This window comes from Macrobrachium rosenbergii, chromosome 57 (genome assembly GCF_040412425.1).
Source record: "Macrobrachium rosenbergii isolate ZJJX-2024 chromosome 57, ASM4041242v1, whole genome shotgun sequence".
Lineage (NCBI taxonomy): Eukaryota > Metazoa > Arthropoda > Malacostraca > Decapoda > Palaemonidae > Macrobrachium > Macrobrachium rosenbergii.
The window spans coordinates 11,455,395-11,482,894 of record NC_089797.1 but is presented as its reverse complement, the minus strand read 5'-3'; the positions used below and the strand labels follow the sequence as shown (position 1 = coordinate 11,482,894).

At 34.6% G+C, this 27,500-nt stretch overlaps 1 protein-coding gene across 2 annotated transcripts in view; it reads right to left on the bottom strand.

Moving 5' to 3' along the window:
- The window catches only part of LOC136836893 (uncharacterized), a 380,585-nt gene that overhangs the window by 152,238 nt on the left and 200,847 nt on the right, over window positions 1-27,500 (bottom strand). For both annotated transcript variants that reach the window (XM_067101334.1, XM_067101335.1), the window contains 2 exons: window positions 15,887-16,205; window positions 13,014-13,074 (listed from right to left, as the gene is read on the bottom strand). In XM_067101334.1, coding sequence (XP_066957435.1) covers window positions 13,014-13,074; window positions 15,887-16,205 — 380 coding nt within the window. The remainder of the gene's footprint in view (window positions 1-13,013; window positions 13,075-15,886; window positions 16,206-27,500) is intronic.

Genomic DNA, 27,500 nt, shown 5'->3' with positions numbered 1-27,500 from the left:
GGTGTAACAGGAGGAGAACCTCGCATAATATTGCCCTATGAAACAACTGTTAGGTTAGGTTGGATAGCGAGTTGGAAGGTACAGCAAAAGGAATGAAAGGGGTTGCAGCTAGGGGCCGAAGGGAAGCTGTAAAGAACATTTAGTAATGCCTACAGTGCACCCCGTGATGTGTGCTGACGGTACTAGCCCCCTACGGGGTGGGGTGAGACACTTGTTAATCAAATGGCCAGTCATAGGTAACCCAGAGACAGATAGATATCTCACTGAGGTTGGAGGTTCGGGTACCAAGTACATCCTCGAAAGAGTATAAGTGGTATTTTCAGATTTCCTTCAGAAGCTGGTCTTATGACACAAGAGTAATTTTGATTCATTTTGATTTTTATATATTTTAATTTTAATATTTTCAATTTTCATTACGCTTTCTTTCATTCTTAGTTCCGATATTTTAATCCACATATACAATTTTTTCTATCATACTTAAGTTTTAGCTTGTTTCCTAGTTTTCTGTAACATTGTGCTTTTCTTCGACGTCAATAACCGTGGTATTTATTCACGACACCAAATAACACTAATCAGTTAATGTGTCTCTATCGCTCCCATTTCCTCACTAATACTACGTGGTACAACAGGTTCCCCTTTTTCCTTAATTTTTTATAATAAACTTTATATATATATACATATATTATATATATATATATAAATATATATATATATATATATATATATATATATATATATATATATATATATATATATATATATATATATATATATATATATATGCATATACACACACATATATATATATACACAAATATATATGTATGTATATATATATATATATATATATATATATATATATATATATATATATCAACAGGTTCCCCTTTCCTTTCATTTTTAAAATAAAATTTACGTCAATAAATATATATATGTATGTATACATGCATATACATATGAACACGTGGTATGTATGTATGTATGTATATACGTGTTTACCTTTTCTTAACAATATAAACAAAAAGGCAAGCATAAAAATAGAGAACACATACATATATTCATACATTAGTCTATACAACAACCCAGTGAATGAGAATTTCAGCAAAATGGAATATCCCGACAAAATTGAGAGAAATCTAAAAGTTACACTCAGTCGATTCATTCCGTTGAATGTCAGCAGTGCTAATTAATATTTAATTTTAATTTTCATATATTGCTGACCCTTTGTTTTTCTTTCAGAGGGAATTAATATTGAATTCTGTATAAGCTAACTCGTAGCTATTAAAAAGATCAATTACTTTTTCTCTCTATCTCTCGCAACGTCTCTTCCTCCTTATATATATATATATATATATATATATATATATATATATATATATATATATATATATATATATATATATATATATATACATATACAGGGTGTCCATAAAGTCTTTTTATAATTAAAAAAATATATTACAAAAGCCGTTGAAGAGATATATTAACCAGATTTGTTCTATGTACTCAGCGGTTATCAAAGTTTTTAATCACATTCCATTTGTGTATTTCAGGTACCCTTTTGATGAAAGAGGTGCTGTTAAACGGATACTTCTCAAGAAAAGGCACAATGTGTGTCATGGTTTGCTGAAACAAAATCTGATACGCAGAATCAGCGAAACTACAGAACTAAGTATAGAAGAGATCCACCGTCGCGTCCGTCATCTCGTGCATGGCACAAGAAATTTATGGAGACAGGGACAGTGTTGGATAAAGGGGGAAGTGGGCAACCAAAAACATCTGAGGAAAACATCGATCGCGTAAAACAAGTCTTTGATCTTACTCTTACAGAGTTCATCCGTCGTACTGCTGCCAGACACTTACAGCTACCACGTTCAACAGTGCGCAAAGTCCTACACAAGAAGTTGCGACTGTACGGTTACAGAGTGAAACTCATCCAGGCACTCGAGCCAAATGATAAACCAAGACGAAAAGATTTTGCAGTTAACATGCTGGAACGAATTTCTGAGGATGAAACGTTCTTCAAGCGAGTTTGTTTTAGTGATGAGGCAACCTTTCAAGTTTCAGGGAAACTGAACTCACATAAGGTGAGGATCTGGCGATCATAACATCCCCATGTGACTAGGGAACTACATCGAGATAGTCCAAAGGTGAATGTGTGGTGTGGGATCATGTGCAATCGAATCATTGGTTCATTTTTCTTCAACGAGACATCAATTACTGCAGACGTTTACCTTGACCTCTTGACTGAATATGTGGCAACAAAACTAGATGACCTTCAACCAACCATCATTTTCCAGCAAGGCGGTGCAACACCACATTGGGGACTGCATGTTCGTGGTTTCCTAAATCAAACATTGCCAGACGGTAGATTGGAAGGGCTGGCCAATTCCCTGGGCACCTCGTTCGTCAGATATCACTCCCCTGGACTTCTTTCCCTGGGGTTACGTTAAAGATACCCTGTATCGAACAAAGATACAGGGCATAACTAATCTCAAGCAAAAGATCACTGATGCCATTGACACCATCGATGAGGCTATGCTACAGCAAACATAGCAAGAAATCGAGTACCGTCTTGATGTGCTTCGTGCAACTAATGGTGCCCATATAGAGGTGTATTAAATAAGGCAAAAAAAAAAAAAAATTAATATCTACTACTCATTTTGTAATAATTTCCTCGTATTTGTCTGTTCATTTGCTTTTGTAATATATTTTTTTAAATTGTAAAGAGACTTTATAGACACCCTGAATACACATATATATACATACAGTATATATGTATATATATATATATATATATATATATATATATATATATATATATATATATATATGTATATATATATATATATATATATATATATATATATATAATCATATATTATATATATCTAGTTGATTTACAACAACGTTTCGGGCATCCCTTCCCATCATCAGCGTTACATAAAAACACGAAAAAGAAAATCAGGAAATTTTACAATCTAAAGATTTACTTAAATAGCTTAATATATATCATTAAGACATATTGTTATATGATTTAACAGCTAACTTTTAGAATGAACATAAAATTATCTATATATGAACAGAATATAGGTATAAATAAGTATACGATACATAGAGGTAAGCCACACCTACTGTTCAGAGCTGTAGCTGGAAATGTACAGGATTTGAAAATGTTCTAAAAGAGGATGACAGAGAAAAAAGGGATGCAGAGAGAGAGAGAGAGAGAGAGAGAGAGAGAGAGAGAGAGAGAGAGAGAGAGAGAGAGAGAGAGAGAGAGAGTATTAGGTAGTAAGGCAAAGTGTAATGGTGTGGAAGTAGTTTGACTGGTTGAGGAAGGAAGTACTTCCTTGATGCAAAGGGCTTTTAAAAGAAGAAGCGACTGGCAATGAATGGTTGCACGGGTTGCATTTTCAATCTTAAATTTTCGGTCATACGAAACCATTCAAATTCATGCTAAACAAGTATTCTACACAAAAATTTCAAAATACATCCCCAGACCACCGATCGCTTTTTCATAGCCTTTAACAATACCATTTAAGCCAAACTTCTAAGTGGTGGTTTGTCATCGATGGCTCATATTCTCATATGATCTCATACAGGTGAGGAAGGTAAAGTCACAGCACTTGAAGATTACATGGTGAGACAAGCAGTGATAAATAATGTAATTTATAACTACGTAAAAATTTCCCACATGGGCCAAGAAGAGCTCGAGGAAAAGACTAATAAAAATAAAAATTAAAGTTGTCAACACTTGATCCGAAAGCGCCGTCTCCTTTCTGACGGGAATGAGAAACAAAAAACGAAAAAAGCAGGAATGGTTCGGTTTGGTCCCTTTCTGAAAAAGGTATCACAGGGAGCAATTAATAGACCGACTGATCGCTATCCCATCTGATGCCAGTGTCATAAAGGCTCTCCAACGATCCCTCAAGAGTGCCTGGGGAAATTAAGTCTTACGATATAAGACAATAAGGTTTATACGAGACTCCGAAAGGCTGCCTCTATACTGCTGATGGCTGCTGCTAATCCTCATCTTACACCCCTCCCCTCCCTATCCCCTTCCAACCCTCCCCTCATCCACCCTCTCCCCATACCCAAGACTTTGTATAGATCCCACGATGGAACGATTTTATGGTGACCTGTTGATGACCTCGTGGGTCATTGAATGCGGGTCTTGGCTATTGATACAGGGAACTTATGGTACTTTGGGGACAGTAAGTAGACTGGAGAAGGCACTGGATAAAAATAGAATATAAAATAGAATATAAAAGTCTATATGGAAAGCGGCTGAAATGTGTTACTGATTTTTGTAACATTTTTGTTATCTGAAAGAAATCTTGCAAGTGTAATCAATTGTAAAACATCTTCATAATAACCATCTGATACAAACCTAATGGTAATTAAAACAATGAAGAAACAAATGAATAACGGAGAATAGGGATTTCGTTAATAACAGAGTTCGGTAGGAAAACGTCCTTAAAAAATACAAGTGGGAGGAGACTGACATTCTTAAAAGAGTTAATGGCAAATATCAATTTTCGGTTCAAGTGTTATTTAAATTTCAACGATGACGATTGGATTTTTCGGAACCTGCTCTTTACTCAAGGAATGAAATTACGAGAGGGCCAATGAAATCGTCGGGGGAAACGACTTTCCTTTTTTTTTTTTTAATTCTCTTGCTACCGAAAGGAGATTCGATTCTGCTGATTATGCCACTGTATTATTATTATTATTATTATTATTATTATTATTATTATTATTATTATTATTATTATTATTATTATTATTATGTAACAATAATTCACGATTATATACATAAATCGTATTTCTATGCATAAAAATACAATTCATTTTATATAATTGCGGAGTCTTATAACATAACATTTTATCAAGATGTTGTGGATTTCTAATTATTATTATTATTATTATTATTATTATTATTATTATTATTATTATTATTATTATTAATATTATTATCAAGTAATAATAATCCACCATTATATAAATTAAACGTATTTCTTTGCAAAAATTTACAATTCAATTATATAATTGTGGAGTCTCATTACATAAAATATTACCAAGATATTGTGGATTTCTTATTATTATTATTATTATCATTATTATTATTATTATTATTATTATTATTATTATTACTATTAATCTCTATTCCGCAGCTTGACTGTTAACTGGAATTACCATTATTATAAGTGATTATTGTTAAAGATGCATAAGCAAAATATCATCATAGAGAAGAGTCCTACTGCTCTCGGTGTCTAAAGTAATTGCAATCATTATTTTACAATTTCTGTTCTATTTCTCTGACGACTACGTAGATAATTGAATAGGGCAGTTTCATCAGAAAATCGCAATATCTGTGACTTTGAGCTAACTTTCACGGTGTCAGGCATGTTTTAAATTCACAAAGTTCAAAATATCAATATGAAATATTCAATTTGCCGCGTAAGTGTGAGTATTATTCAAAATAGGCTACAAGTTAACCGCAAGATAAACATCAACAGAATATTGATAATGCACACGAAATAAATAATAAGGGGATAAAGATAGAACAATATATAGATAAAGACAAACCTAAAGAAATCGCTGAAAAGCTGAAAAAAACTGTTGCAGTTAAACATGGAATCCCAAAATTTTTTTAATAACCAATGGGCATCAGAAAGGACAATACTATGATATATATATATATATATATATATATATATATATATATATATATATATATATATATATATATATATATATATGTATGTATGTATGTATTTCAGCCAAAAAACCGAGATGCCTCTCAAAAATGACAAAAATCACTAGTCCATTTGTAAGATGGTCAAATAAGATATTAATCTTCCATGGTCTAGCTTTTAGTTACCATTGTTGGCAAAAAGAAAATTGTCACTTGGAAACTTATCCTGTAGAACACATGGCAAGATACAGTTGATCTAGTTTCACTAAAACTCACATCAGTGACTCTCAAGTTACAAAGTAAATGTATGTGATCTTTATTGTCAGCAGGAGCTAGAATTTCTGTATTTTTCGTCCTAGGTGCTTCACAAATACCATTAATTTTCCTAAAGGTCTCTTGATAGTTAGACAGAAAGTGTCAATATTCCAAGTGCAAGTTGCTCACATACAGGGTGAAATAACATCTCTCCATCAACACAAAGTGTATGGAATACTGGAAACCAGTTTCTGTGAAATATCAGATATTTATTCTCTTTACCCATCAAAAATAATTAATTGCAGTGTTTGGAAAACATTACCCCCGTGATGGATTTTGTCTGAAAAGAGATACTGTCACAAACTGTTGATGTTTTGAGATTTTCTGTTGAAGGGAATGTAGTAAACAACAGATAGCAATGTTGAGATACAATAATGTGCATATACACACAGACACACACACACAGTTTATAATTCTGCCATTGTTCCTTCACAACAATAATAATAATAATAACAAAAATAATAATGTCGACCTGAGTATTCTGCAAAACAAATGTGATATCAGTATATTTGTCAAAAGAGCAATTCGCACGAAATAAGGGCATACGGTGAGATGTAGCACAGAGAAGTCGAAATAGATTGCACTTTTCAGCAAAACCATCCTTTTGCGATGACTATTTGTAACTGTCTTTGAAATTTTCCCAGTTGCTGGTATTTTTATTATCATTATCATTGGGGCACTAAATCCACAGTGATATATATATATATATATATATATATATATATATATATATATATATATATATATATATATATAGGAATACACTATTGTTATTATTATTATTATTATTATTATTATTATTTGGGATACAAATCAACAGTGATGTACTGTACATGCCAGAATCTTATTTCAAATTTGTTTTTATCATTTTTATTTCCTTTTTGTTCAATTCTTGATGACACTGAACAAGGACCTCCGACATAACCAGTCACTTGGTCTCTCCGCGAGTGGCACAAATCTATTTCTCATAATTAGAGATACATTCTTTAGCCAAACAACTGAGAATTTCATTACCACATAACAAAATTTTTCGACATAAAACAAGATATATTTTTATTATAATAATGTTCCGTTACTTGAACTCATGAAAATCCGTTACAGTGCAGCTCAGGATAAATTCAGAACTTCCATGAAGGAGACAAATTATTTCGCCGTTGGGGGCCGGGGGAGGTAATCAAGGATTAAATTGTGTGATTTTGAGAAAAATCGAATGATTTTCTTGGCAAAGAAGCCTCATTTACTAATGCCGGAACGAGAGTATAGTGAAATCAGGTGTTCTAAACCCGTAGAGCTTATCAGATTTGAACGCTTCTGCGATAGAGAACAGGGTAAACTCTTTGTATAGATTCAATAAAAGATGACGGGCAATGTCATTAATAGATATGGTTATTCGAAATATTTATACAACAGATTTACTCTTCATACTTGTTCGCAGTTGCTTTTTTAGCTGAAAAAAAAATTAGAACAAGACTAAGCGTTTCAGTGATATTATGAGGTCAGTTCTTTAACAACGTAGCTATTCTGGTTTTACCGCCAGTTTATAATTCTGCCACTGCTCCCTCACTCCTTCACAATAATAATAATAATAATAATAATAATAATAATAATAATAATAATAATAATAATAATAATAATAATAATAATAATAATAATAATATCAGGCAAAGTAATTATTACAATCAAGAAGAAATTCAATATGATTTTAATTTCATATGGATCCCCATCTGGGCTGATTACCTAATTACTGAATATTGTTTAATAACACAAGAACGTGGGATCTTATTATTAGTCTTTTTTTAATGTACATTGTTTTAAGTTTTACGCTGGCAAAATGCCGATGGCAGGAAAGACTTATTAAATGGATGTCAAAAGGCGACCGAGCGAGGGAAGGAATGGATAATCCCACACAAACTTGATTTCTTGTGGGAATGGCGACTGATGCTGGTAATTTCAAAGTGAGGTCATGTTGGATTTCTGGAAAATAAAAATAGTCTCATAATTTGTCTTCATATCAAAGGACTGTTCTTCACAAAAAGAAGAGATGCATTTTTTTTAATCTACTGAAGTATAAGAAAATAAATTCATCCGGTTATGCTTTTTTGTTTTCGTTTTTGTTTATTCGTCTGTTGAATGGAAAGCTGAACAATGTCTAGTAAAATTTAATAATTAATAATCTTTGCCTAGAGTAGTACTTCAAAGTTGGAAACTATTTTGATTGTAGTCTTTCTAATATATGGCGACGCCAGCCACAGTTTATAGTACCGGTCAAAAAACGAGTAGGTGACATTAGATAACTAAACGAACATTGGTAATACACATCTTTAATAATCACTATCCCCGAGCAGTATATAACTCAGATGGGATCTTCTCCTATGGGCTGTCCTGTCCAATTATTTCTCAGTGTCAAAAATCCCTACGATAATTTGACGTTAACTAATACTACTCTGGTAATATTTAACGACAAACGAAGTAACGAATGCCATGAATACGGAAGACGACAACCATTCGAAATCTCACTGCATCTAATGTCATTCGCTATAAAGTCAATTAACTGTTTCCTTGCTTACTTGACATGTCAGAAGGGCCCCACTCAGCCATACACTTAATGATTTTTCCAAAGAGAAAATACTCTTTTATCTAAATTAGTTCATTCACGTTACTCGTTGAACAAATGCGCTTTATCTGTTATAATGAGGTTAAGAGAAAAGAATTAAGTAACCTAAATATTAGTTCAATCCTTTGATTTCTCTGTGTATAGTCAGAATATCATATGCACAATCTTCCCTACAGACTGCACAATGGTTCTACAGTTGGTTGCTGAAATAGGATGATTAATTACAATCAACCCATGTACGGCCTTTCTCTGAACTTCAATTTTTACTGAGGGAATAATTAACATTTGGTTTTCCAAAGGTACCGAACGAAAAAGGATACCATGGCCTTTAACTTTTTTTAAAGGAAATTTTATAAGATATAAGAAATAACAAGGTGGTAAGGAAAGGGCCTAGTTTTGATTAATCCATGGCATTTCAAAATGTCGTTGTTAAAGTTTATTTCTAACGTAAATACTACCTGTTGAAATTAGATTTTGCATTTCTCACCCTGAGTTCATTTAATAATGAATTTTAATATTTTGCTGCTAAAGATATGACTCTTGTGAAATATCGAATCTTCTTTGGGCCTTAATTTTCGTATTGTAAGTTACAAATAAAAGAGAAAACTTTTATAAATTATAATTACATCTTCAAGAACGGTCTGACGTAAGCTCTTGATATTTCAATCGTGTTATTCACGTCGATTTTTAGGATCGTTACAATTTTTGCAGATCACCTGCATACTACACAATTCAGCATTTGACTAAGCTTTTCAAAAATCTGCCTTACCATTAATTTGCCCAATCTACTAAACCTGACATTGTTTAATCCATCTTGAAAAAGTAAAATCTGCTCTCAACGCAAAACAGTGAAATCTGTCGCCCAAAGAAAATACCGATTACTCATCTGGTAACCCACTTCACTTCTCACTCAATAATGACCGACATTTCTCAAAGGCCAATTCGTTCGTGGTGTCTATCACTGGATTAAAGCTGAATGAAATCTCTCTCTCTCTCTCTCTCTCTCTCTCTCTCTCTCTCTCTCTCTCTCTCTCTCTCTCTCTATCAAAGACCGTTTGTTTTAAAGCGCTATACTGAGCTCTGAAAAACTGATTTATTGGAGCACGTATTATTTCAGGTTTAATTACATAGTTCCCTCATGGTCCTTCAGGGAGTAATTAGTTATATATATGCTCTCTTTATATACATATACATATATATATATATATAAATATATATATATATATATATATATATATATATATATATACTGTATATATATATATATATATATATATATATATATATATATATATATATATATATATATATATATATATTTTATATATACATATATAAATATATATTATATATATATAAATAAATATATATATATATATATATATATATATATATATATACTCTCTCTCTCTCTTTAATATATATATATATATATATATATATATATATATATATATATATATATATATATATATATATATATATATATATATATATATATACATACATCTAAAACAGAAGTACTGAAACGTCAAAAAAAAAAAAAAAAATACTAAGGCTAACCCCATCGCGACTAGCAAGCGAGACGATTGCAGACGAAGCAGTTAAAATATTTAAACGCGCAAAGCAAAGCCACGAACAGAGAGGGCAGTCGATTATTTTCCCTCTATTTCTTCATGCCGAACTAAGCCGTGAAATTACTTTAGTCCAATGTTTCGTAAAAAACCGAGTAAATCCCCATCAGGGCTTTTCCTTGCAGTATATAAATTTCCCTTCCAATAACTGTAATCGACAGTTTGCGGAGCCAAGGAAAAAACGCGTCTTTTTCTCGAAAGAGGCAAAAAAGCTCGCGGGAGGCAAAAACGGGAGAACGGGAACAAAAGCTAAGGTAAAACGACGGAGAGCACAGGAATTTACTTTTGCTTACTGGGGTTCATGTCAGACATGAGGATTGTTGTTTTTATTCATGCTGTCTTTATTATTATTGTTGTCGTTTTATTCATTAATGTTTTTCATGTTCCTTATTATCATTAATATTTTGGTGTTCATTACTACCATTAATATTTTGAAGTTGTTATTACCACTAATATTTTAATGCTGATTTTTACCATTAATATTTTGGTGTTGATTATTACCATTAATATTTTGATGTTGATTATTACCATTAATATTTTGATGTTGGTTATTACCAGTAATATTTTATTGTTCGTTATTTTCATTAATTTTTTGATGTTCATTATTTCCAATGATATTTTGATTTTCATTTTATTACCATTAATATTCTGATGTTCATTATTACCATCACTATTTTGATGTTCATCATTACAATTATTATTCTTTTTATTGGTGATTTAAGGAGACTTATTACTTTGATTCGGTTTATCATTGTTGCTGTTATTCTAAAAACTATTTTCTTTATCAGAGGCAGACCATATGAAATTTGAGTAAACTCACACTATAATACCTGCACATCTGTAATGTTCACACAGAAATTTAATCTTGAAAATAAAAAAAAATAATAAAAGAATTTCTCAAATGTACTATCTGCATACACTGTAGAATAAATGCTGCTAAACTAATGTCAATCCATATGTAAATTAGATGTGGTGGCCAGATTTGTAGGACCACGTCACTGAGAATTATTCTAAGTTAATGGAAATACTCTTGCATTCTAAAACTACTTTATGTTGAATGACGTCATTGTCACGTGACATGGAGGCCATACTTGATACTGGGCGTAACCTAGGAAACAATTTGTTCTCCAGAACACTAGGAAAATTGCTATTTATTTCGCATTTACCATATGCATATAAGGGTAAAAAATAGTTGCTAGTTTCATTTCATTCTGTAAACAATTTACGAATTGGTGGTCTTCATGAATAATGTATGCCTTCAAACATGCATCACTGGTTTGCTGGTTATATTTACCATTGCTATTGTTCGATTTTTATGACAATTACGCGGATCCTTCCTATACTAAATTTAGTTTCATGTCTCGTCTCTCTGGCAGACCTTCAATTTATGTCAGACGACCTGTCTTATAAATTTTACAGTTTAATGTGAAAAATTTGTTTCTATACCAGGCCCAGTAAATAGAAAATTCTTACTTTCACTAAGGATGAATAATGTGTTTTCATGCATTTGTTCACAGATCGAATGAAAACGATCGTCCTAGAATTTGTTAACTCAAGAAATACGCCAAAGAAATACTGACTCAGATATTGTAACACCTTACTCTAGAGAGGTTTGGTGATACAATGTGTATAAAACTGTGGTGATTTCAAAGTTTCACGATGATGCTGAACGTTGTAATAAAGTCTGGTAAGGTAGTATCTGCTTGATGTCTTCAGTTTTTTCTCCTTGTAAAAAAATAAGGGAAAAATATCATGGCGTACTACAGCATTGAATCCAAGTATTATTTTGATTAATTAAGTCTAATATAATCCTACATCTTAAAGTTGCCTGAGTGACTTGTTGCGACCATGAACACATCAATAGACTAAGACGAGAAGATCCACCCAGCCTATCATAAGGATATTTAAGTTTTCAATATCATCCTAGATCTTAAAATTTCCTGAGTGACTTGTTTCGACCATGAACACATCAATAGACTAAGACGAGAAGATCCACCTAGTCTATCACAAGGGCACTTAAGTCTTTAACATCGTCCTAGATCTTAAAATTTCCTGACTGACTGGATTAAAAGTAGCTGTAATTAAAAACGTTTGATGTCTCTGATCAAACAAATGCAGTTAAGCTTGGAGAAGATCCAGTCTCTATTGTAAGCAATAATTAAATTTCAATGGTAGTCTATGTGACCTTTACAAGGTTAAGCTGGCAAGGCTATTGTGGGTTATAGTTCATGTTGAGGTGTGACGCATTTTTGGAGTGATATTTTTCAAAGTTTCTCTTTTAATTCGCAAGGTTTTCTTATACCTCCCAACAACCACTTTATTCTACTTCTGTTTCCCATTACTGTTATAACGAAATTTGGAGTAATACGAAAGAATCCGCAACCTTTAAAAACCTCCCACAGCAAAATTAAGTAAATCATTTTGACAGTTAACGAAATATAATGCAAAGTAAATAGTCATGACCTGTAGATCTATTTCCAATAAGTTCCTACAGAAAAGTCGCGCTCTTTGAGAATAACCGGGGATTTGGCACGATACATATACACATGTGCTACCGGGGTCTAAGCGATGCCAGGCAGGGCAGCCGATCGAGGCTACGGCCTACCCCAACGCCAAATCAAAGTCCTTCAAAAGAAGGCATCGTGCTTACCCCATATGAAAAATTGGAAAAAAGCACGTTAAACAAAGAAGAAGAAGACTAGTTTACTAGAATAATCAAAAGCAAAAAGAATGTAAGTGGTGGGGTACTTACGTCAACGACAACGCCAGGCACAATAAAGGTCTGCTTCGGTGACTTTTGTCTGAACAGATATCTGGAAGAGTTGAAAAAGGATATTAATAAAAGTATGCGTAACAAAAGAAAGAATATCTTTAAGAATAATCTATGAATAAGGTTCTTAACCCTTGATTACGAGGATACTATACGGTGGATAGGATTGTTATGCTCGTTTTGATAACTCGGCATAAATGAGGATGATCAGAATCATATTTGTAATTCCACATGGAATAAAATCAATAATTTATTTAAATTTACACTGCTGGTAGCATTTCTGTGCCCTCTGTAATCATACCTCAATTAAACGAACGCGCTGACAGCTATTTTATCATTTGGAGTTGTCATTTCCCCTAATCACTTACATCTTCAAATTCATTTCAAGGATAACAGTGTAACATCTTGGTTGTAAAACGAAGCCTTCGCTATAATACTTTTTCCCCATTGTATGTAGTTTGCTTGGATATGTCTTAGAGCAAAGGCGATTGATCTTGACCTCCGTCGTGTCAATTTCCTCGTGGCCACCGTATACTTTGCACACACACACACATATATATATATATAAAATATACATACATTTATATATACTGTATATATGCATGTATATATATACTATTTATTTATATAAATAAATAAATATATATATATATATATATATATATATATATATATATATATATATATACATATATACATACATGCATATATATGTGTGTGTGTGTACATGTATGTATATATATATATATATATATATATATATATATATATATATATATATATATATATATATATATATGTGTGTGTGTGTGTGTGTGTGTGTGTGTGTGTGTGTGTGTGTGTGTGTGTGTGTATGTATGTATCTTTCAGCGGGTGTACTAGAATATTACGATGAAAACTGGCGGCCGCGGCACACACGAGCGTGAAGGCCGCTTTATGGATATGCTGATTTAGTCATTGGAAGTAAATAACGGAAATGAATGACATCAGAGAGGCGAGCGAATATGATGAATATAATCTGGTTGTAACCAGGTAATTAAATTCATATTAAAGGTAATTTCGATGCATCGCTTGTCCATGCATATTATTAGGCTTCATTATAGCATTATGAACAAAGACCCCCCCATTTATCATTAGGAGCCAAAATGGCCTTCGCTCTCTCGCGCTCTCTCTGCTTGACAGACGTGTGAGGCTTTTGTTTTTGATTTCTTTTTTGCACAAAAGCACCGATGCTTCCGTCTTGCTTTATTCAGTTCACGACTTTCTGTTAGTAATCGGTAAATAAAAGCAACGGAAAGGCGTAATGTTTTCACTGCTGACAGAATGGAATAGGGTTCAGACTACATTTCCATTACACAACTGAATTCTGATGGAAGAGAAATTTCAGGAATTTTCTGATAATTTTTATGATGCTTCGAATTTCATTAATATCTCATAAGACTAGATAAGATTACGTTCTGAAGTACACGCTGACGACAGCTGTAATTATATATTACCAAATAAATCTAGGACATACAAGACCATACCATTCTCAAGTTTTTTAACCGATTTATTTTTCAGTGAGAAGAATAATGACAACATTATACAAATGACTGGGTGACATTCAAATGATTCTTATTCGATGGTGGGAACTGGTAGCGTCAGCTATAAACTTCAAAGAGCCGAATCACTGCTAGACATTTAAAAGAAATTATCATGAAAATTAGAAGAGAAACGATTCACATCTGCCCATCATTAGTATCTCGTGATACTCTTTGAAAAATTAACCAACTGAAAGGGCTGCCAATATTATGTATGCTATTCCACAGCGAAAACAGATTTGTGAGCACTATGAATTACTGTAGAGAAGGTTTATAGTTTTGTGCCACCCCAAACTGAAATCAAATCGTCAGTATGAGAGAGCTGATATTTATAAGAGAAAGCAACTCAAAATCCGCTGATAGTTTTTATCAATAGGTAGAATTTTGTGAACTAGTAAAAACATATTAAGTTCAGTCTCCTATTTCATTTTAGACAATGGTCCCTGGACAGAAATTAAATGGACAAAATGTACCATTGAAAAAATATACCTAATGAACAAAAGTACCCAAAAAACAGAAATATTTAATGGACAAAAGTGCCCCACAGACACAACATACTCTATGTACCTAACAGACTAAATGTACCTAATGAACAAAGTGAACCCAATGGACGAAAATTTTCCCAGTGGACAGAATGAACCCAATGTCCTGAAAATAAGTATCTGACCAATTGCAACCTAAGGACAAAACTTACCTAATGCACCAGGTGGACGGTTTAGTAATTTGGAACAATAGGTGTATTTTGACTATTAGGCACAATTTTTTAAGTGGGTTCATTTTGTCAGTATGGTATATTCTCGTTGTTTCATTGTATTGCTTTGGCAGAGACCGTTGTAAAAAAATAAAAAATAAATTAGAATGGGGAATGACACTTAACACTTCTATATGACCGAGAATATCTACAGACAAGAGGATTTCGACTGAGTTTCTGATACATCACCAGATATGGCAGGACTTTTTCAACAGTATGCCATCTAACACCTAATATTCATTTGTTTAAATTTGCTTCTTAAATCATGGTTATAGATGGTACTAGTATGCGTGCAAAATTGCACAAGATATGCAAACTTATATACGAAAATGACATATATTTCTAAAGGTAAAACCATCCTGAAAATTGCAAAGAACCGCATGTATACGTTGTGCCTACCCTTTGAGTATTTCTAAAGTAGTTCAAGTACCGAAGACGCTAATGGGGAGTATTTAGTATCCTAACATTTACACAGACGTAGCAAACGGTTGATAAATCATCTTCAAAAGCTCCTAAACACCCACCTGTAAAATTCATCATCGTCCTTGTACCACTTGACGGAGTACAGCGGGTCGTTGCCCCTGTCGTACTTGCACTCGAGCTGGGCATCCTCGCCCCGGAACTTGTAGACGGGGACCTCCACCCCGTACAGCTGCAAGTGCTTGTCTCCAAGGTCAGTGGCCATGCCCTTGACGTTCGTCATCTTGTTGGAGGTAAAGCTCGAGCTCCTGCCGATGCCCGTTGGGATGTGTGAGGAAATGACTCGTCCGCTGCTGCCGATGACTCCTCCTCCTCCTTCTCCTATCCTGGATTCCCTCAGGCTGAGGCAGACGACGTTGGTACCTTCAGGAGAAGGAGGAAAAATAGCTTTGTTAGAGTCTCTATGGAGAAATAACGAATTGATCACTGAAGACTGATTAAAAGAGATATTCTCCTGATATTTCCTCTACGATTGTAAAGGACACTTTAAACGTTATTTTGCCTGATCTGGAAAATTACTAATATAAATATACATAAATGCAAATATAACTGCTTTAGGCTGGTCTGAATATATGGGTAAGGATTGGTTTCTAATGGGACGTTCATAAATCAAATATGCATTTAATATATTTCTCTGCCTACCAGTCATTTGTAGCTTTTTTTGTTTCCTTATCAACGAAAATCGATTAGTTTAATTGAAACATAAGTTAAACTAATCGATTATTAGTCTTTTCCCGTGTACTGTGAGGGTACAGCAATTAAGCCACAAGAAATCTGAGAGTAATCATAATAAGCCCTCAAGATCTGTTGAAAAGGTATTAGCTGATGGGGCCTGACGCTAAACGTAAAAATGAAACCAGCTCAGAAAAATACTGTCGTCCTTTCTCGTTGTTTATAAGGAAACGGCAAAGCTACAAATAACTAGTAGGTAAAAGAGAGGCATTAAATGCATATTAGATTTATGAATATCCCATTAAATCCAGGACAATAACTATATTTTCATGCCAACCAAAAGCAGAAATATTTGCGTTCGTTTTTATATTAATAATTTTCCAGATCATTTAAAATGTCCTTTACAGTCACTAAACAAATACAAAAGGAGAAAATGTCTTTTAATCAGTCTTTAATGCACTTAGGTATCTGCTGAACAGGATTAAGTAAATATGATCTCCAATGTACTCTATGCAGAGAGAGAGAGAGAGAGAGAGAGAGAGAGAGAGAGAGAGAGAGTGTGTGTTGTTTTCGATGCAATCAGTGCCTGTTGATGTTGCCTGATGTTTTTAAATACACAGACTTTTTTCTGAAATAACTGCGTCTTTTGCAAAAATATATGTACCTTTGGGTTTATCAGGAATTAATTTTTCTGTCGTCTAAATGAACTTTATTAATCATTGTCTCAGAATGGAGATAGTAGAACTTCCCTTCTCACTCGTCTCAAGAATATATAAAACAGTTTTCTTACGATAATTCCTATTAGTTTAACATCGCTTCAGGATCCTTCTCTTCTCAACAGCCCATGAATGTCTCTTTGCAGCAATTCTAACCTTGGGGATTTTGTGTCGCTGCTCATATCAGTGCGTTGGTAACGACAAGGTGAATACGAGTTCATTTTTATACACTGATACATGTATGAAAGAAGCTGTGACGATCAGACTCGCATTGAGAGAAATACAGGAAAAAGATTTCAGAGGATATTTATAAGACTGACCTTTGGACAAGGATAAAAATGACACCCACACACCCATTTATATTATATATATATATATATATATATATATATATATATATATATATATATATATATATATATATATATATATATATATATATATATATATATATATATATATATATATATATATATATATATATATATGTATATGCATATGTATATATATATCTGTAATTGCAATAACCATAACGCCCTCTTAGCTTCAGAAAGTGTGAAGAATTCGATAATCTCTCTCTCTCTCTCTCTCTCTCTCTCTCCGTAAAACCTCGTTCACAAAAATGAAAACGTTTCCATGAAACCTCTGGACTGAATCCGAAACTGGCTCTGTCTCCACACAGATCCACAAAGTTATAAAGAATATTTTCTTGTGTGTATTTTACGTTCTTCCCTTTTCTTGTTGACATCCGAAGAGAGCTTAACAGATCAACAATTTAACGACCTCTGGGATATGTGCGGGAGGACTTCCTGTATGTTTACCATTTGAGAAGTAAACAAACAAACAAAATAAACTTGATGGGTGAGAAGCCCTTCCCTCTCCCTGTCTCTTACTCTCTCTCTCTCTCTTTCTCTGTTTCTCTTTCTCTATTTCTCTGTTTGTCTGTATGTCTGTCTCAATTTCGCTCCTTCTCTCGCAAGAGCATGTCATGTCAAATAACACGCGTTGAAAGTACTGCGCGTGAATTTCTCTGTCCGCCTGCCTTTATGTGTCTGTCTGTCTGATTGTCTGTCACTCTCTCTGTCTGTCTGAGTGTCTGTCACTCTCTCTGTCTATCTGACTGTCTGTCACTCTCTCTATCTGTATCTCTCTCTCTCTCTACTGCGCACATGCACACTCTTTCTCTATCTGTGTGTCTCTTTCTCTCTCACACGCAAACGCACACAGACAATCTTTCTTTGTAAGTCTATGTCCCTCTCTGTCTGTCTGTCTGTCTTTCTCTCTGTCTGTCTGCCTGGCTCTCTCTCTCTCCCTTTCACACACACACACACACACACTTTTCCACTGTGTCTCTCTCTTTATCCATTTCGTTCTTTCTCTCATATGCGCGTATTATGTCAAACAGTGCATGTGACAAGTACAGCGCTTGACTGAACGTGACCTACGAAGCAAAAATGATGTTCTCTTGTCGTCATTTTCGATAACATTCTGTCCTTTGATCTTGCACTGCTTCGTGTTTCCCTTCTCACGGATGATTCTTCTCTAATCATTTGATAGAAAACCTTTCTTGCTTTGTGTCTTGAAGGAGTGGGAGTGAGGGAAGCTTCGGAAGTGGGGGGGGGGGAGGCGTTTGGATAAGAGGTGGAGGTTATGAGGATTTTTTATAGCTAGAGGGGAAAAAAATCTAGGAATTTATTTTCTGGTGGCGTTTCTTTTTCTAATCCCTGGAATGTTCTATCTCCTTTGATTGCAGCATGTTTGTATTTGAGTGATTTTTGTCTCGATTTTTCCCCATCTTTAGCTCTCCTTGCAATTGCACAATCATGCTTCTGCCACTGCTCTTTATTACTGTTTCTAATTATGTATTTTTAACGAAAACCTCTAATAAAATTGGGCTTGAGAAAATAGATGATTTACTGTATGTCTTGAATGGGCCTCCTAATTGTATTCTTTAATTATAAATGGGGAAAAATACATTCACCTTTTCTAATATCAATTTTTAGAATAAGAATAGTCAGTCTAATTTAGAATGGGTAAATTATTATCAGCATTGAAAAAAAAAGTCACGCCCCCTTAATGCTTTCTAACCCTAAGCTGAGACAGCTTTTCAGTACAAATGGGATACTCAAAGGCAAGATTCAAAGTTGGTGAGCTTCCCACAACAGTCTTAACTGTCAAAGATGAACGGGTGTTAGGTGATTTGATCTGAATACGAAGGGAAGAAAGAATATACGTAATTAGGTAATTGTCTCCCGACCCCTTCCGATAGTTATGTCCTACACAAACTAAAGTCTAAGCTATGCAAAGTAATATAACTAGAAATATCTTTCTCTTTAGCTACCATATTCATCACTAATTTGGAATCTCGTTATTCCTCATGCTGGAATACAAGTTAGAGACAATTAAACTGATTTCATAAACCTTACCTACCATAATGGTTTATAATTATGACAACTGTGATGCAATAAAAATCCCTAATGGATGAACAAAGTTTGATTCAGGGACCCTGCTACAGAGCTTCCCCTTAGAAGGAGAAAGCCCAGTTGTTTCGGAGCCCCAAAAGGGTTGTTTCAGATCTTTTGTCAATTTATTTTTTTTCTAACAACTGGTCTCTTCTCTCTGAATTTCCTATCACCTAATGTTACTTCCTTCAAACGAACACCATTTTTGTTGGAAGCTCGAATTTCAAGTTAATAGTACCTGTGGGCTTGCTCAATATGATTAGCGTTCATCTTCTGGATAATGTTAATAATTCTGCCTTAGTGGAGTATGATTCGCCTTTCTTGACCATAATCAGTCGTCTTTCCCAACAAAATTAAATGCTGTTTCTATTCTTGTTTTATTCTTCGTACGTCTTACATCAGCAGAAAAATTTCCTATCGTCTTCAATACCTAACCACCTGAGGGATATCATTCACCCTTTTTTTCTGTTGGGGGGGGGGGGAAGGGGGATTAAGGTTGCCATGCCGCCCAGTGCCAGACGTATATCACCTTACTGTAAAACAATATCACCCTGAATATTAATATCTAAAGCTTATGACGGACTGTTGCTTTACTTTTAGAAGTTGTTTTTCCAATTCTTGATTTATCTATATAAATAAATAAATAAATAAATAAATACCGTATATATTTATACACACACACACACACACACACATATATATATATATATATATATATATATATATATATATATATATATATATATATTTAATAAAAGGAGCCCATAAAAATGCCAGAAGGTAGAAAGTTAATGATGTAGCCTATATTTCGGAGAACAATTGTCTCCCTCGACAGGCAAGTATGAATGAAATAAGAATTATAAAAAAGCAGTAGGCCAGTCGTTACGTCACTCCAATTGATAGCTTCTTAATCGTCTTAATTGCTGGTTGGAGGTAATTAGTACTGCTTCTACCATCTGGCTTTTGAACTGACAATTGCTGCTATAAATTATACGTGACAAATTCCAATTTATTCTGTGATTATGGTTATTTATGTGGTTAAAAATAACTGAGGCATGTTGGCCATACTTTACTGAACAAATAAACACTCAATAAGATATGGCCAAAAGAGCTCCGCTATTTTTAACCACATAAATAACCATAATCACAGAATAAATTGGAATTTGTCACGTATAATTTATAGCTGCAATTGTCAGCTCAAAAGCCAGTTGGTAGAATCAGCACTGATTAAACATAGAAATACAATGAACCTCTCAAAAGGAGCTTGGGACTCAGATATTATAGACAAAACCTTCCTCCAACCAGCAATTAAAACCATTAAGAAGCTATCAACTGGAGTTACGTAACGGCTGACCTCGGGAACTCTTGGTATAAATATAGTTTTTCTGTGATTCGTATTTCATTCATTACTTGCCTGTCGAGGCAGACAATTGTTCTCCGAAATATATAGCATTAACGTTATACCTTTTGGCCTTTTTATGGGCTCCTTTTATGAGATGGAATTCTGTTTTAACAAAAAATATTTCACAGTCATATATATATATACAGTATATATACATTATATATATGTGTATATGTGTGTATATATATATACAGTATATATACATTATATATATGTGTATATGTGTATATATATATATATATATATATATATATATATATATATATATATATATATATATATATATATATATATATATATATACTGAAGAGATAGTCAGATAAAGCAGAAATTCTTTAAGATTACTTTCATCATCCAAGCTGTCGCTCTAGGTAACTAAAGTGCATAAAAGTATGCAAAAGATTAAGTGCCGTTCGCATGAAGAGAGAGAGAGAGAGAGAGAGAGAGAGAGAGAGAGAGAGAGAGAGAGAGAGAGAGAGAGAGAGAGAGAGAGAGAGAGAGAGAATAAACAGTTATTTATAAAAGTTTTTTTCCGTTTCAAAGGGGTTAATAAGAGAAGCGGAGAAGTAAATGTAGTAATGAAAGGATACGTGATAATAAGAGGGAGTGGAAGGCGAGGTTAAGTAAAGGAAGGGTGTAATAGGAGACTCTTTCTGGCACTATAAATTCAAGAATGAATAGAAAATATAAGAAGAAATAAATTTAAGAAAGGAAAGATACTCAATAAATAAGAGGGTTTGGGGAGGAAAGAATATGCCCAAGCAAGGACGGGAATATGGAGATTCACGGAGTTCCCAAAAACCCAAATTCGAGGAATGAAAAAAAAAAGAGAAATAAATGCGAGAAATGGCACAATCGACGATAACTAGAAAGGAAAGAGGGTAAGAGAAGAGGAGAGGGCGTTATACAGAAAGCAAGATATCTCCAGCACTTCGGCATCACAAAATCGAGGCATGTTAAAAAAAAAAGAAATAGATGCGAGAAATGGCACAACAGACGATAACGAGAAGCGAAAGAGGGCCAAGAGAAGAGGAGAAGGCCTCCCAAAAACTCCTCCTCGTCTCCTCCTCTCCCGTGACGGTAACGAGATCGACGAGGCAAAGCTGCTTTTCATCACCGGAAGCGACGACGTGGCCCAATGCCGGTAATTATAATCTTGATTCGTAGCCCATTAGTCCCGGCTTCGTAAAGCGTTTTCGAACGGGGCGTATGTGGATATCCTCTCGCTTCTTTTCTTCTTCTTCTTGTTAATTATTCTTCCAATAGGGGACTTGATTAAGCCAGTTCGGGCTAGCTCAGCAGCAGCAGTAGCAGAAAAAGTAGCAGCAGTAGTCGTTCGTAGTAGCAGAGATTTTTTTTTTTTTTTTTTTGCTTCTCAAAGCGAAGATGAAATGTCGTAGTTTGGTCTCTTGGAAAAGGATTGGGGGATGTGGATTGGGGGTGGGGGAAGGTTGGTTGGGGGTGGAGAAGGGATGAATCGTAGGCGGAGTCAAAGGGAAGGGGTAAAGGAGGGAGGAATGTGTCTCCCTTTATTTACTGTTAAATATAAGAACTGTAGAATACAGGTTTTATTTATATCTCCTTCGAAGAAACTTCGCTTCCTGAGTACAAATTCGTTATATTTCTCTGACGTAAATAACACCAGTGACAAACCTAACTAGATGATGATGTAGCTTACTGTATTTAAATCATTTAGATTTATATTGTGAAGTCGTTATATACATACATATATATATATATATATATATATATATATATATATATATATATATATATATATATATATCTATACACATATATATATACAGTATATATATATATATATATATATATATATATATATATATATATATATATATATATATATATATATATATATATATATATATTAGAAGGCTAAAATGAAAGATGATGAGACATTGGTCTCGAAACGTCACAGTAAGAATAAAGTAACTTATGTTTCATGCTGTCTTCTTCTACGCCTTCTAGTTTGTACTGCTGAGGAATACCATTACCGTCATGTTTAATTATATATATACATATATATGTGTATATATATAATATATATATGTATATATAAATTATATATACACACACACACACACACACACACACATATATATATATATATATATATATATATATATATATATATATATATATATATATATATATATAGTATATGTTGTAGAAAACATTCAATACATCTCACAAGTAAAATCTATCGATAACACAAGTTCTACTCTGATAACTTTTAACATGATAGACAAACAGATTTCTTTGAATATCTAAGCTCCAACAGCTACATCCAACATCGCACAATAGTAATACATCAAACAATTCCTAAAGTAAATACATGCAATACATAACCATGGAAAGGAAAAGGAAATTGAAAGCACTGCAAAAGTTTCTGACATTCTGCTTCGTTTACTTTTAAAGGTGATACAAAAGCAAGCCATATGATAACTGATGCACAAGGATACAAGGGCTTTAACATTCTATAGCATCCCATTTCCAAGGCGATACAGAACAGTCACAGATTTTGAAAGATAGATTTTCGGGTAGGGTGAGAGAGACAGGCAAATACAGGTTCCCTTTTTTTACAAGTTTGAATGATGTCACAGAAGCAAGTAGCTAAGTAATTAAAGGAAAATGAATTATATAAAAATTAAGAGAGTAGACACCAAAGACTATCCGGAGTGGTTCTCCATAAGCCCAATGAAAAAATATCGTGGACCATTTTCTTTCTTGAGTAACGATACATAAAAACATAGGTAATAAACGTTTAGGCTTGGAACATATTTCTTGTACAAGAATTGCAACCTTGAGATTGTCGTTTCTTTAATAGGAATAATTCAGTAAAATGAATAATCAATTGTTTATCCGGATAAAATTTTTCTTATTATATTTTCAATAAATTTAGAAATATTTGTATCACTGCAAAAATCCGGCAGCCTGTCAACATAACGGTCCGAAAAAACCTGAGAGGTTCACTAGGAGAATAGGTACCAGGCCTCGGGCAGTGGAGTTAAACAGTGGGCCTAGCGACACACTGGCCATGTGTCATAGGCATTGGGACCTGTCCCCCACTGGCTGTCGGCCTAAGAAACAGATCAGCGCCTGCCCTATTAGCCTACAGAGGCACAGGAAGACTAACTTTTAACTTATTACCAATTTAGCGACCGTTCCTTGGACCACCCAAAATGTCACTATGGACCACTAGTTGAGAACCATTGGACTATCGTTCCCAGAGCACCTATTTAGAAAAAGACTGGCTGTGAAATAGAACACGCAATTGGGAAAAAGTTCAAGTTTATATGAAAGTTCAAAAAAATAAGTTTTGCTTATACATCACATTTTTTCTTTTATGGAAAACACATGGCAATAGTCCTTCGCCTAGTTTTTAATGCGATATGGAGCGGAATTATATATTTTGGGGAAAAATTTTGAATATTTCGTATTATGGGAATGAACATTACATTTACTAATCTAAATGAAAAGAGTCAGATGGCAGATATGTGATAAATTCGCATATTTAAAAAAGGTATTGGACATACAGTAGGTACAATTTTACATAACTATATTTTCAATAAACATTTCCTATTATCAATACATCTCACACCGTCTTATCGCATCTGTCTGTCTCCTCCGTCTGTCAATCTATCTCTTCGCCTGTCTGTTTGGCTGCTTGTCCGTCTGTCTGTCTGTCTGTCTGTCCGCATTCTCCCCAGCAAAGAATCCGTTTACCCCGAGAGGTGAGGGGGTACTTCTGTATGTCTGTCTGTTTGACTGTCTACTGTCGCCTGTCTGTCTGTCTGTCTGACAGCCTGTCTTCGTCCTCCCCAGCAAATAATCCCGTTTACTCAAGAGGTGAGCGTGGGGGGTTGAGGTGGTTGGGGGAGGGGATACTTCCCAACCCCGAGCACGTCTGCGACTCTCTATAAAAGCTTCCCGCCCGCACACTCAAAGCCCCATAAGGCTCTCGGGTTTATGCTTGTATTTCATTATCCAAAAGGAAGTTTTCACATCACAAGTTCATCCATTACCGCAAAGCGGGGCGTAAACACTCCAAAGGACATGCCGCCATACCCTTCGGCGCCTGGCTCCGCGAACATCAAGGAGGCACAACGTTCAAATTTGGCTTCAAACACTTTTGGACCGGGTGAGGTGTTGGACGGTGGAGGGGAGGGGGGAGGTAAACAGGGTCGCTTATCTCATATCTGCATTAAGTGCAAGGGCTGGCTGGCAGGGGCGGGCTGTGTGCGTGGATGTATTATTTAAGGAGGGAGGGAGCGGTGGCGGGGATAGAGTGTATACAGGTAATTGTGAGTGCACATGCATGAAAAGTATGTGGACTTACAATGACCTGTATAGTATGCATGTCATAAGAAACACTTTGGCAATTATCAATACGTACTTCATACATTAAATTTTTACATATGAACAAATACGCACATCCACAGACATAACCAAGCACAACGCAACCAAAGGCACCCCGACAGACAGACGTACTCTCTCTCTCTTCTCTCTCTCTCTCTCTCTCTCTCTCTCTCTCTCTCTCTCACACACACACATATGTATATATATGACCTAGTCATGTTCTTTCAAAGCCTGCACCTAACTAGGTGAAATGTGCTCTTAAAGTGTATTTTCTCACGAAGAATTTCGTGCGATGCATTACGGTTGGCAGTGTTGTTTTCTAGGCTTATATTTCAGGAAGCAATTTTCAAAAAAGCAGCTGCGAATCGATGAACCTGTCACTTCGGGTGGACCTTCACTATAGACTTCATAACTTGCAGAAAAGCATTCGTATAATCACGAAAAAATACTGAAAAAACTACATACGGTAGCTCTATTTGACCAAGTTTCGTTTCCATGTCTGCTGCCGTAATTCCTTCTAAAACAGGAGCGGTGAAAGGTGCAGTAGTTTTCGTAGAAAATGACTCCTTACAGTATTGGCGTGATTAGGTAACTGCGGTAGAACACAGCCGGGGGAAAAAAGTTGACGGTATTCATCCGTAAGTGTGTATTTATGCCAAACGCCTGTGACTTCCGTTGGTAATATGTTTTAGTTTTCTGTAAAAGAAAACTATAGCGTGGGCTTTGTCTGTCCGTCCGCAATTTTTCTGACCGTACTTTTTCATTCCGCCCTCAGATATTATAAACTTCTGAGGCTTGAGGGGTTTATATTGGTATGTTAATCATCCACCCTCCAATCATCAAACACGCCAAATTGCAGCCCTCTAGCCTCAGTAATTTTTATTTTATTTAAGGTTAAAATTAGCCTTAATCGTTCTGGCATCGCTATAGGCACCAACAACATAGGCCACCACCGGACCGTGGCACTGTTTCATGGGCCGCGGCTGTTAGTTTCATGGGCCGTGGCTGAAAGTTTCTTACAGCATTACACACTGTACAGAAAACTCGATTGCGCCGAAGAAACTTCGGAGCATTTTTTACCTGTTTGTATTATTTCTCCTTTCATTTTGTCTTCAGGTAATTAGTCACCGTCACATTCATTCACTAATGACTTAGCATATGATTAATAACCGCATCTTCATGCAGTGTCCATTTTTCCCACAGAGTGTAATTCTATTTTTTTTTTTCCGCGCAATTCACGTTTTTTGGGATGTTTGAGTAAATGTTCTTCTTTGCAGATTATTCTTGGCATTCATGTAGACGTCGCTTTCAAAATATATACTCATGCATACGTCTTGATAATACTTTTAGTTTTCTGTAAAAGAAAACTGTTGTGTCCACACTTTGTCTGTCCGCCCTCAGATCTTAAAAACTACTGAGGCTAGAGGGCTGCAAACCACCCTCCAATCATAAAACATACCATATTGCAGCCCTCTAGCCTCAGTAGTTTTTATTTTACTTAAGGTTAAAGCTAGCCATAATCGTGCTTCTGATAACGATATAGGACAGGCCACCCCTAGACCGTGGTTAAAGTTTCATGGGCCGCGGCTCATACAGCATTATGCCGAGACCACCGAAAGATAGATCTATTTTCTTTGGCCTTGATTATAGGCTGTAGCGATTGTACAGAAAACTCGATTGCGGAGAAGAAACTTCGGCGTACCTTTTGCCTGTTTAACATTATTCCTCCTTCGCATAACAGTACCGTAATTGCATACAATGACTTAAATTAGTGATTTTTGACAAAAGTTACTTTCCTTTTGTTTTCAAAAATGGTCATAGACAATCTCAATATAAGAAAATAAAAACTATGTTAAAAAATATTTCTTTACGAAATAAATCAGTGGGTTAGACCTCGAACTTCCATAAATGGCGCATTATCAAGATCAATAAGATTTCATTAGGAACAATTCAGGATCATATATAGCGTCTTTTAATGCAGTATAATGCTGAAAATTCTGCTTATCTTTATGTCTATCTATCTATA